General features: G+C 40.9%; 1 protein-coding gene across 3 annotated transcripts in view; it reads right to left on the bottom strand.

The window, feature by feature from the left end:
- Positions 1-11,776, bottom strand: part of LIMCH1 (LIM and calponin homology domains 1) — a 366,761-nt gene extending 354,985 nt beyond the window's left edge. For 2 of the 3 annotated variants that reach the window (XM_027836207.1, XM_027836208.1), the window contains exon 1: positions 11,544-11,775. In XM_027836207.1, coding sequence (XP_027692008.1) covers positions 11,544-11,630 — 87 coding nt within the window. In that variant the 5' untranslated portion in view covers positions 11,631-11,775. Of the gene's footprint in view, positions 1-11,543 lie in introns of all 3 variants that reach the window. The other variant, XM_027836209.1, reaches the window with a different exon arrangement.
- Positions 11,777-12,176: the final 400 nt, after the last annotated feature.

Raw genomic sequence — 12,176 nt, 5'->3', positions numbered from 1 at the left:
GAAAGGACCAAAATGAGGCTCAGGAAGCCAAAGGCTAAGATAGACCCCTGAGACTCTCTATGAGAAGAACATAGAGTGAAAGACCTGTGTGATACAGGTAAAACCCATATAACATTAATTCATTTTACAAAAACACAATGTAAAAAATTTATAGTAAAACAAAGCTACAGAGATTAATTAGTTTCATAGGAACCACAACCTAAAGGTTATAAGGGCAATTAAACTACTGAATAATGTTATGGCAAGGCTACAATTTCATAACTGATTTTAGACACAATGTGTTAATAATATGATTCAGAAATGGCACTCTTTGGTCAGGGCAATCTTAATCAGGCATGTTGTACCTGTACTTTTTTTTTTTTTTGGCTAGGCAATGGGGTTAAGTGACTTGCCCAGGGTCACACAGCTAGTAATTTTATGAGTCTGAGGTAGGATTTGAACTCAGCTCCTCCTGAATCCAGGGTCAGTGCTCTATCCACTGCAGCACTGAGCTGCCCCTGGACAGTCTTTAAAGGCAGGGACCATGACCAACATCTCTTCCAGTGTTTAGCATGCTGCATTACACATGGTAGACACCTGTTAAATTATAAAGTCTATATTCAACTATCAAGTACAATTTTGGACTTTGGGGTCAAATCTATACCAGGTCAAATCTATTTCCAGGAATAATTTTGAGCTCCTGACTGGAAAAGTGCATGGAGAATTTAACAGAGCTACTTCACATGCTTGTTTATTCAATAATTCAATTCAATTCAATAAACATTTATTGGGTACCTACTATATGCCAGGTACTGTGCTAACTGCTTGTTTAAAACCTCATCATTATATTTTTTTTAGTCAAATTTTTAATGTTTTAATCAAATACAATTAAGTTAAAATGCAGATATAGAAATGTATTACCTTCTTAGGTGCTGCTGGTTTGGAACAAACCAACAAACAGCATCCCTTCCCCTTGGGTTGTCTACAAATGCAGCATCATTATATTTTTTAAATTATAATTCTTTTCAATAAATTAGGTATAGAGCTATAGCTACAAAAAGTACTTTAGTCTATTATTTTTTTTTTGTGAGGCAATTGGGGTTAAGTGACTTGCCCTGAGTCACACAGTTAGTGAGTATTATATGTCTGAGGACACATTTAAACTCAGATCCTCCTGACTGAAGGGCCAGAGCTCTATTCATTGCACCACCTACCTGCCCCTAGTCTGTTATTTCTTAATCGAAATTTAGAGCTAAAAGTAAATTTCCAAATGATTGAAATGGAAAACTATCTGGTTCTGCCTACTCATTTCAGACTGTTTCTTTAATATTCTCAAGTAACTAATCACCCATTAAAATAAAAATTTACAAAGTAATACTTAAAGAAAAAAAATCAGTGCTGACTAGAGGAAAAAATAACTTTAGAAATCCACATTTAGATAAGAGTTGTTCCAGTTGACAAACAATAAGTTTAAGATTTTTTAAAGTGTGTTACTTATAAAGTAACAACAAAAATGCAATGAAGTCCTTCCACCCTTCTCTTTTATTATTTTGTTTTCAAAGAAAATTGTTCCCTACAGTGATTCATAATGGATTATTTGGAGAAAGGAATATGTTTAAAGGTTAAGCAGTAGAATGGAAAAAAAAATCTGCAGAAAACTGTCATGTGATTCAAGTAGGTCAGAATGGTTATAAACTCAACCAATTAACGGATTACTTATTAAGCATCTACTACATGCTAGGGACCTTGTTGTTCATCCTTCATTTAGAAGAGGAACAATGACATCATAGGATGATGTCTTGACTTTTGAGCAAACTGGATTTAAGTGAGGCAGAGTTACACAAAGTCATGAGCCTCACTCTCTTCCAGTCATGAAAGTCCAGTGGCAAGATAAAAGGTGGGACAACTGGCAATGGCCCAGGTTGCACTGGATGACTTTGGTGTCTTGGATATCTGACCAAACTCTAAGCACTCCACAGTGCCTGCTTCAGCCACCTTCATGGCTGGACAGCATACTAAAAAGTAGAGACATCACCCTGCTGACAAAGGTCCATGCAGTCAAAGCTATGGTTTTTCCAGTTACATGAATTACTGTGAGAGTTAGACTAAAGCTGAGTGTGCAGAACTGACACTTTCAAATTGTGGTGCTGGAAAAGACTTTTGAGAGTCCCTTGGACAGCAAAGAAACCAAATCAGCCAACATTTAAAGAAATTAATTCAGGCTATTCACTGGAAAGTCAAATACTGAAACTGAAGCTTACATACTTTGGCCACATAATAAGACATGACTCACTGGAAAAGACCCTGATGTTGGCAAAGATCGAAAGCAAAAGGAAAAGAGGATGACAGAGGATGGGATGAGGTGGATAGATAGTATCATTGAAACAATGAACATGAACTTGGACAGACCTCTTCAAGAGATAGTGAAGGATAGAAGGGCCTGGCATGCTATGGTCCATGGGGTCACAAAGAGTCAGACACAACTGAACAACTAAACAACAAGGAACTTTCGGGGGAAAAAAACCTGAACTAAAGAATGTCATCAGTGAAATGTAAGAGTGAAAAAAGATGGATTGGTTATGTGGCAATACCAAGCAATAAGAGCTGAATTATCCAAGTGCTCCCATTGGTACCCTCAAGATAAAAAGCAAAGAAACCCACTGCTGCTGCATCTACCCTTACCCCTCTCTTACGGAAACTTAGGGGAGGATGTGGAAAAGAATCTGATGGGATGGAAAGTCATGGATAAGTTTTAATCTAAGTAGGACATTGGAGAAAACATCCACAGCAAGAAGGTCATGGATCCTTTTGAATGTGTTCTCATGGGCACAGGAGAGTAACAAATTTTTATCTTTTTGCTAAGATCATTCTAGAAAAGTTATCTATAGGTGAGAAAAAGTCTCAGTCAAGGTTCCTCTGAAGTATGCCACATCAATGAATGATTTCATCTTGTTTCTTCCTTTATCCTAAGGTGCAAAAAACTATTGAGATAGGATTCACTGCAAGAGGACCTTGCTCTTAAAATTTTGCTCTCAGTGTCACAGTCATGGAATTTTACCACAGTCAAAGTGAACCGAATATCCTTCATCACACAGAGACCTTCCAACTTTCTGTCACTCATTTTTTTCCCTAAAGATTTTTCCATTTGACAGCTTTTTCCTATGTCATTCAGAATTTTACTTGGGGGGGGGTAGAGAATGACCTTCTCAGATATTTTAAAACAGGTTCTGGTTTTGTTTTGTTTTGTTTTTTTCCTGTTAGTTTTCACCTTTGACATTACCTCTTTAATTATAAGACCCACAAATGAAATCCTGGGTATTTTTCCACTGAGAACATAAACATCAATATTTTCAACGATCCATGATTTCACTGGGTGTAGACAGTTTCTCTAACCACACAAAATCATAACCCCTCCCCCTCTAGTAGTTTCGTGAGTTTCTATGGCCAAAAACAATTTGGTACTTAATGACCAAGTGTCCCCTGCTGTGCCCCCTACAACATGAGCTGAGCAGGTCCAGATCCTATGATAATACGGGCAGTCTATCACCAGGGTAGACTTGAAGCCTGTCGAGCTTGGTAAGACCTGGAACAGCTTGAGTTCCACTAGCATGGAACCATGCTAGGTTCACACCACCACACAAGGAGGCATCAGAAGAAATACATGTCAGATGGTAGAGCAGATGACATGTTGAACTTAAGAGTCAGAAAGACCCAAGATCAAATCCTGAGACATGAATTAGCTGTGTGACCCTGAACAAGTCACTTAATTTCTTTCAAACTGAGTTTCCTCATCTGTAAAATGGGGATAACAATAGCACCTACTCATAGGGTTGTTCAAATGAAATAACATACGTAAAGTATTCAGCAAACTTTAAAGCACTATATAAATACCATGAGTATATTAAAACTTACTTAACTTTTGCTTCAAATACACAATGACGACTTTTCTAGCCCATGTCTTTAGGTAAATAGGCCCCAAAAAATATCGGTCAAAAGATGGTACTTTGTAAGAAGCGGGGGAAAAAACCTTCCACCCTTAAATTAGACTCAAAACGAAGCTGGACAAAGATCCAACAGCAGAATTCAGCCAGCAACCAACACACTCACACAAACATTAACTGATTTAAGCCTCCATCATGAGAGTCTCACTAAAGCGTAAGGACTGAGACACCTCACATATGAGCCAAAATATTTCCAAATCACAAAACAGCCTTCTGCAGATTACTCAACTATCAGACTATGAGCCTGGATATCTAATAAGACTGTTAAACTACTCTCCTCTATGAACACACCTTTTGACTGAACTTAACAACTGACTTATCTCGGGTAAAATTCTCTAAGGAAAGAAGAACATTCTCCATGGAAATCTTATTCAAGTTCCAGAGGGCTGAATGTGTGTGTTTTAGTGGAATGAGTGATGGACTTAAGACTCAAATGAAGAAAGATAAATCAAAATTCCATCTCAACATTGATCAGTTCTGTATGACCATGGACAAGTTACTTAACCTCTCTAAGCCTCAGTTTCCTTATCTGTAAAATGGAGAAAATATCACTTATAGTAGGATATACCCACCTCACAGGGTAATCATGAGAATTAAATAAAATCATGCATAAAAGTATTTTAAAAACTTTTAAAACACTATCACATAAAGTACTTTTAAAAACTCTAAGGCACTATATAAATGTCAGCTATTATTAGGGTCAAAGGTCAAAAGGGCTAACAACTTAAACAAGGGGTCACTCAGAAGTAATGGTCCTTTACATCGAAATTAAAAGGTAAAATAAGTAATAATGCCAAAGAGATATGACACCATACCTGGGCCTTGAGAAACTTGTTTATACTCTCATTGGAAAGATAAATAAAACAATTGAAGTATATAAGGGAAAATATGATTAAATATCAAAATGTCATACAGATAATAAGTACTGTACAAATTCAGAAAGGAGAGAAAGCAATACAGGTCAGAAAATACAGAAAAGATTTAAGAGAGGTGGCCATTTCATAGGATACCTGTGCTTTCAGCTAAAGAACAAGGTTATAAAATGAGGCAGCTAGGTGGCATAGTGGATAGAGTACTGGACTGGAGCCAGAAAGACTCATCTTGCTGAGTTCAAATCTCACCTCAGACACTTCCTAGCTGTGTGACCCTGGGCAAGTCACTTAGCCCTGTTTGCCTCAGTTTCCTCATCTATAAAATGAGCTGGAGAAGGAAATGGCAAACCACTTCATTATGTTTGCCAAGAAAACCCCAAATGATGTCATGAAAAGTTGGACACAACTGAACAACAAAAATTAAATAGTCAACTTTTAGCATAAAATTTCATTTCCCCACCTAAACTTTCCCCTCTCTCCATCAGCAAAAAGGCTGAAATAGCGAAACTGGTAAGATAAGGCACAAGTTATTTATATGCTAAGGTTCAACTTTTGAAGCATGAGGTACAAGCAAAAGCATTCATGGCATCAAAGTTTTAGCAGACAGCAAAAAATAACAATAACTGGCATTATACAGCACTTAAAAAGCTTACAAAATGGTTTCCATCCATTATCTCCTTTCACCCTTAAACAAGGTGCCTCCTCTTATTCCAATATCTTTACATCAGATATCCTCAATATTTGATTGGCTTCTTAACTTCATTCTGACCAAAGGCTATTCTGAAATCACTGTCACAACTGAATAGGGCCTACCTTACATAGCTATCAATACGACTGAGGAGGAAATCGGGAGACAGAATGGTATGCTATCATCTCTACCTGGAAATGGTAATGATAACCTCATAGAAATGATCTCCATGTATTGGAAATCTCTCGAGACCCAGTTAGACACATATTTGGTTAGTATACAAAGAGGATTTTACCACACACAAAGTCTCATCATATTGTTAAATGTGGGATTTATGCTTCCCCTCCCCTACCCATCAAAGGGAATGCCAGTTCCACTTACTCTGTGTACCCCCCCCCCCACACACACACCCCAGCTTCCTCACTATAAGGCAAGCCACTCATTTGGAATTCAGCAGCTACCAAATACCAGAAACAATGGGAAGTCCATTGATTAGGAAATGGCTGAACAAACTATGCCATATGAAATGTCATGGAATATTACCATTCCCTCAGAAACAGCAAACATGATGAATTAAGAAAAACACAAGACTTATGTAAGTTGAGGGAACAAAGGAAGAGGAACCAAGGGATCACTGTGCACAATGAACACAATATTGTAAATGAAAACAACACGAAATAGCAACTCATTCTGATTAATTGTAATGACCAATTTCAGGCCCAGAAGCAGGGGAATAAATAGGGAATGGAACATAGGGTCAGATGCTATTAGTTGCTACAAGGGAAGATTCAATGGGGAAGTATGGGGGCAGGGAAATAGCAAGCAATGACTGATAGAAAAGCAACAGGCGTCAATAAACACTTTTTTTCTTTTAATTCTGTAGCTATAATCACTAACGGATGAAGAATATCAACTGACAATGCACCTTCAGGGGCTGCCAAAGGCTTGCGATCTTGCCTCATACCACCTAGCACTGACTGTAATCAGGGAAAGCACTGCCAGATGTCCGGGATGGCAGCTCCATTATGTTGGGTCAGCCAAGTGTAGGCAGAGCCAGGAGAACCAAGCTGTTGGGAGCACAAGCCTAATCCTGCCTACTCTGCTGCAAATAGCCAATACTTCTGGCTCTGCCCATCTGGAGCTCATTTGATGATAAATCAGTCTCCAGGCTGACTCCTGGGCAAGAAGTACCAGCCCCACCTCCTATCCCGTTCCCCTCAAAGACTGGGACCTCAGTTTTCCAATCACGTGACTGCATTGTGTAATAGCAACCCATGTACACAAACAACTCAGACTATTTAAATGTCACAGTAAGAAAGATGCATTATAGTCTAATTTGCATATCTATTCACAGATCACTACTTCCTCTATTTAGCCAGAAAGGTTTTATTCCTATCCCTTGGCTCTCCAAAGACAACAGTAAAGAAAACTTAAATCTTGATTATAATTAAAAGTTATACAAGTCCTCAAAACCCTACAGATGTAAAGAATTAGAATGAATGACAAATGACACATGTTCATTCTAGTACTTATATCAGTCATTTAATACTTTGCTGATCACTAAATGCTGGATTATCTCAAAGGTTAGACACATACAAGCGTTACTTCATTGCCAAGTAACATTAAAAATTCAATCTTGGAGAGCTAAAGTGGCCTACTAATTTAGTTGTTCCCTCCTCCCAAAAAAACATTCTCTCTCTCTCTCTCTGTGTCTGTCTCTGTCTCTATGTCTCTTTCTGTCTCTGTCTCTCTCTCTCTCATTTGAATTGAACCAAACCCAACCTGAGAAAAGAAAATAATCCTACAAGGGGCAAGGGGTGGGGTGGGATTAGAATAAAATCAAATCAAGTATTCACTTCAGGCACTAATTTCTCCACCCATGTGAAAACTGAATTGGATCACATACAAACCTCCTAAGGATAATAAGTAAGAGTTGGAGAAAGTCCTTACACCCATGTTGACAGAGCCCAGCCTCTCCCAAAACCCTGGCAGCCCAGTCTAGAATCACAAATGTGAAACCAAGTTTCTCTATGAGACAAACAGCACTGGTTCTGAAGTCTAAGAGGACATGAGTTCAAATCTTACTTCTGACAACAGAGGTATAACCTTGGGCAAGTCACTTAAACTCTCTTGGGTCTCAATTTCATTATCTGTAAATATAAATTAATGAGGGACTATTAAAAAAAAATGGAGGGAAATCACCTACCCACTGTAAAACACTTCTAGTCTAAACAATGCAGCCCAGGAGGATTCTCTTAGCAAGAGATGATACACCCCCCCCACCCCCCACACACTTCTCCCTTTGGTGAGGCAATTGGGGCTAAGAGACTTGCCTAGGGTCACACAGCTAATGTGTCTGAGGCCACACTTGAACTCAGGTCCTCCCAACTCCAAGGCCGGTGCTCTAGCCACTGCGCCACCTAGCTGCCTCTGATACATGTATTCACTATTCACTAACACACACTAATTCTGAATCCCAGGCTAAAAATATTCAGGTACATGATATTTTTTGGTTTAGAATGCACCAAATGAGTACATCTTAATCTTAAAATATTACGGGGTGATTTTATATGTTTTAATATAGCAGAAGTTATTGTATGAGTTCACATGACTTAAGATTTTCCTCTAAAAAACAAAAATAATGTTCATGTGTTTTGGTAATATGCAGCTGATAACTTCATTTCTATCCCAAGATACCCTTCATTTATAGCTGAGATGATGTCAGGAAAGTTTTAATTTGTGTTTTTACACTAGAACTTGTGATTCATAACATTTTCTTTCCAAACTAGCCACTACTGGGGAGGTCTGGAGAACGACTGCAGATCCTAACTAAGCAAGGTCAACGTCGACTGACTTTTGCCTTTTCTTTTCTGAGCTGCCTTTCTCCTCCATTCTCCTAATACCCACAGTAAAATATTCAACCTGCTTCCAGAGCTATTAAAAGTTGCTGGAAGTGTCGCTGAGCAACACTATCTGTACCCACATCAACCTTGACTATTCTAAGTCTGACTCCCATTTGGAATCCGACCTTTGCCAGTGGTGGTAAAAGATAGCCCAGAGTTCCCTTACCAGGTTTCCTGCCCAATAAAGTATTCCTCAAAAAGGCAGGTCAGCAGATCCTGAGAGAGTCCTCATTAACGAGTTATGTCTACTGAATTTCTTCCCTAGGATGGTTTTTTTAAATCTTTTTTTCAAGTGTTAGTATTAAGAATGAATATTCTCTAGCCAATATATACAAAGTTGAAGGGCTGCGAGGTGGAGGCAAAAATCAAAACACTGTTTATTATTAACCTATTCCACATAGGGAAGCATTCTTGGGAAATGGTGAAATTCCTGACCAGTAACAGCCTGTGGGAACCAATCACCAAGAGAACCAAGTAAAAACAAAGCCGTAATAATGAGGATGTAGCAGGAGAACAATGCAGCTACTAGAGGAGATGAGATTGTCTGAAGATAACAATACCCCCAGGAGTTACACTAGCAGCTATATTACTGTATTAGCCTAGGAAGCTTTGTTCAAAGGGCAGGGCTCTCTCCAAAACCATCTGTTGGGGCTCTTGGGTTAATTCTGGTTTGCAGACTCAGCATTAACATTTCAAGATTGTTAACCACTACAAACCAACTGAGGCAGATTCTCTTTTCCCCCTCTGGTAGTAGCTTATTATACCCTTGTGAAGTGAAGATAGCCTTTCATTGAAATGGAGATGCTGTAAATGAAAGGAGATATGCTCTTTTAATAATGTATACAGGGTTCAAAAGAAAAGTCCCACAACCCAGGTATGGTACATTTACAAAGTCTTTAATTCTACTAACACATCCAGCTTCAGTTTTCATATTTTAGTGGAAAATATGCAGATCGAGGACAACACACAGGCATCCATAGATGGGTCTCCAAGGGACCTAATGTATATAGCCCAAGGAAATGTGACAAAAACAAGTGCTCCCTCCCTGCCCCAGAACAACAAACATACTCTTTTATCTGAGGAACCAGAGTAAAATCTGATAATTACCTGCCTCATGACATTACTCAATCTGAATTACACCACACTTTAAAAGGCAGCTGCACCAGTTTTATTTCTATATAAAGAAACATCGTACAGACCATTTACCACAATAATGCCATGGACACTCTCAAAGTGTATTCTTGTCCCAACTTAAGAGATTTTTTTTTAAAACCCAGGAAGTTAAATAATGTAAGTTAAAGCATCCAGATGTCTACTAACCCAGTTATTACAGGTGCTTCACATGTGTCTCAAACAAATGTGGCAGCCACTGCTGCCAACAGTAAGAGTATTTATCAAAACATGAATTTTCTTTAGTTGAGTATCCAAAAAATAAATAAATAAAAGGGCACATAAAAGCCTTTGGTATTAGACTTTCTCTCCTCTTCCCTCCCTCCCTGCAAGAGCTGAGAATGCCAGCATTGTTTGGTATAAATGCTTTGGCTTTCTAGCAATTTTAAAAACCAAAAAAGATTCTCGAAATTACCCATACTGAATATTAAGTTCTATTAAAAAAATTAAAGCCGCTTCTAAAGTCAGTTTTGGTGTAGAAGTTAAGCCTTTTGAGGGCAAGTATACTCTTCTGTATTTACTGTATTCCCAGTACTTACAATAAATGCTTGTAAATCGACAGAAATAGAAGTAAAAGTGGAGGAATTTACATAAAGGAACAAAGGTTTAATTGGGCATACCTGTAAGGCACACCGCAGTTCTAATGTCTGTAGGTCCAATATGCATATGGGTAGTTGGAAGTAAGTCTACCGAGTACCCAGTACAACAGTAACATACTAGGACATAAGCGTATATGTGTGCCTGTTTGCCTAGAAGGGAGGTTAACAGGCTAGAACTCTGAAATGCTCAATCACTGCTTAAACCTCAATCAGTGACAATTGAGAACTGTGAATTCCATCTCATATTAAATAATTAAGGGAAGCAGCATCACCAACAATTGTGCATCTTTTAAAAACCTAAAAAAAAACCTAATAATTAGTTTTACAACCCCAAACGCTGTTTAAAAAGAACTAATTATATTATTTCCAGTACGAAGGTTTTCCTTTTCCTTTTCACTCCCAAAGGGGTCCAAGGGTTCCCTTGTATATCCTCTGAAAGGGCTATTTCAAGCATTTCAAACCTCAGGTCTACATCTACTGATTCTCATCGTGAATCTGAATAACCCAACTTAAGTGGGTCAGAGCCTCCTAGATTAAGAATCACTGGTTCTACTGATTCCTCTGGCCTACCACCTTAGTCAATAAGAAGTGAAAAATGACAACTGATCAAACATTCTGGATTCTTGACACAAGTAAAAAGATGCCCCTCTAACATAGGGGAAAGAGGGCGCTCCACACTCCCTGCCGCCTTCCCCCCTTTACTTTTCCGACCTAGGGTCTGCAGGTATTCTACTGCCTCAGACTCTTGAGCCATACCAGTCCTTAAAGGCACCTCAATTTTGGTCACTGCGTCCCTTATATACAATTCAGTAAGACTGAAAAATAGCTGGGGACATCTCTCCTTTCCCTTCCTAGCCCCGGTCCCCAGCACCTAGCGTCAGTGTTTTGCTGCAGACTAGAGTGAGTAGACAGACAGATTTTGGAAACCTTGGTAGATCTTTGGAAATCTGGTTGGCTCTCAGCCAACACTTCCAATAAATAGGATGTGCACCAAACCAAGGAATCTGTGGGTCCTCTCTTCCTGCAGCGCTTTCTCTATCGGGCATAGAAAAGGACAGCTCAGAGCACGCAAATCTGCTGGAGCTGAGATTTCCAGGCTTGGGAGACAGTGCCGGTTTCCCTCCCCCTACGCCCGCTACAATTACAGTGCAAACCCGCAATTCAGGTGTCCTTCCGCAGGAGACTCCCCCTGCCAACATGACAGTGAAGGCGCAGCGCGGTCTCTCTGGGCGACCCGGAGCTGCTTCCCCACGCCGTCAGGGGTGATGTCCGGCTCCAGTCCGGCTGGCTGTCCCTCCACTCCCGCAGCCCGACCAAGGGCGGGCACCTACCTCGATCCACTTCTGCGCCTCGTGGAAGGCGGGCTCCGGAGGAGGGTCGTGCTGCAGCTCTTCCAGACCCAAGCCAAGACTAGCCATTTGCAAATGTCCCCAGTCCTCTGCAGACTCGGCCGCCGCTGGAGATGGGAGAATGGACTCAGGGGTCGTTCCGCCCCCTCCTTCCCTCCCTATCCTTTCCCAGGGCAGGTCCGAGCAAGCTGGAGGGAGAGGTTAGAGGCCGCCACCGCCGCCTCCGCCACCGCCACCGCCGCCGCCACCACCACCGCTGCCGCCGCCGCCGGCTGACTGCCAACACCGCCCCGGGAGACCTGGCGAGGGGGCGGGGGCGGCCTGGGGGAGGGGCGGGAGGGCACACGCTGCTGCAGCGGCAGTTCCCAGCGCAGGCTGCGCTCCGCCGGGTTGAGCGGGCTCCCCGCTGGGAGGCAGCGACGCAGCTCTCGCTCCCCACCTTCTCTCGCTCCTCCTCCTCCTCCTCTTCCTCCTCCTCCCCCCTACCGTCTAAAAATAAACAAGTGGCGCTACTGCGGTGCCCACCCCCCGACCTCCTTTCCTCCTTCTCAAGCGGAGGTCACACGCCTCTAAACCCGGCACCGGCCTGGGCAAGGGCGAAGGAGAACCGCGGGA

This window comes from Vombatus ursinus, unplaced genomic scaffold (genome assembly GCF_900497805.2).
Source record: "Vombatus ursinus unplaced genomic scaffold, bare-nosed wombat genome assembly UNPS02014818.1, whole genome shotgun sequence".
Lineage (NCBI taxonomy): Eukaryota > Metazoa > Chordata > Mammalia > Diprotodontia > Vombatidae > Vombatus > Vombatus ursinus.
Note: the sequence above shows the minus strand (reverse complement) of the source record. Positions and strands in the feature narration are given on the sequence as shown.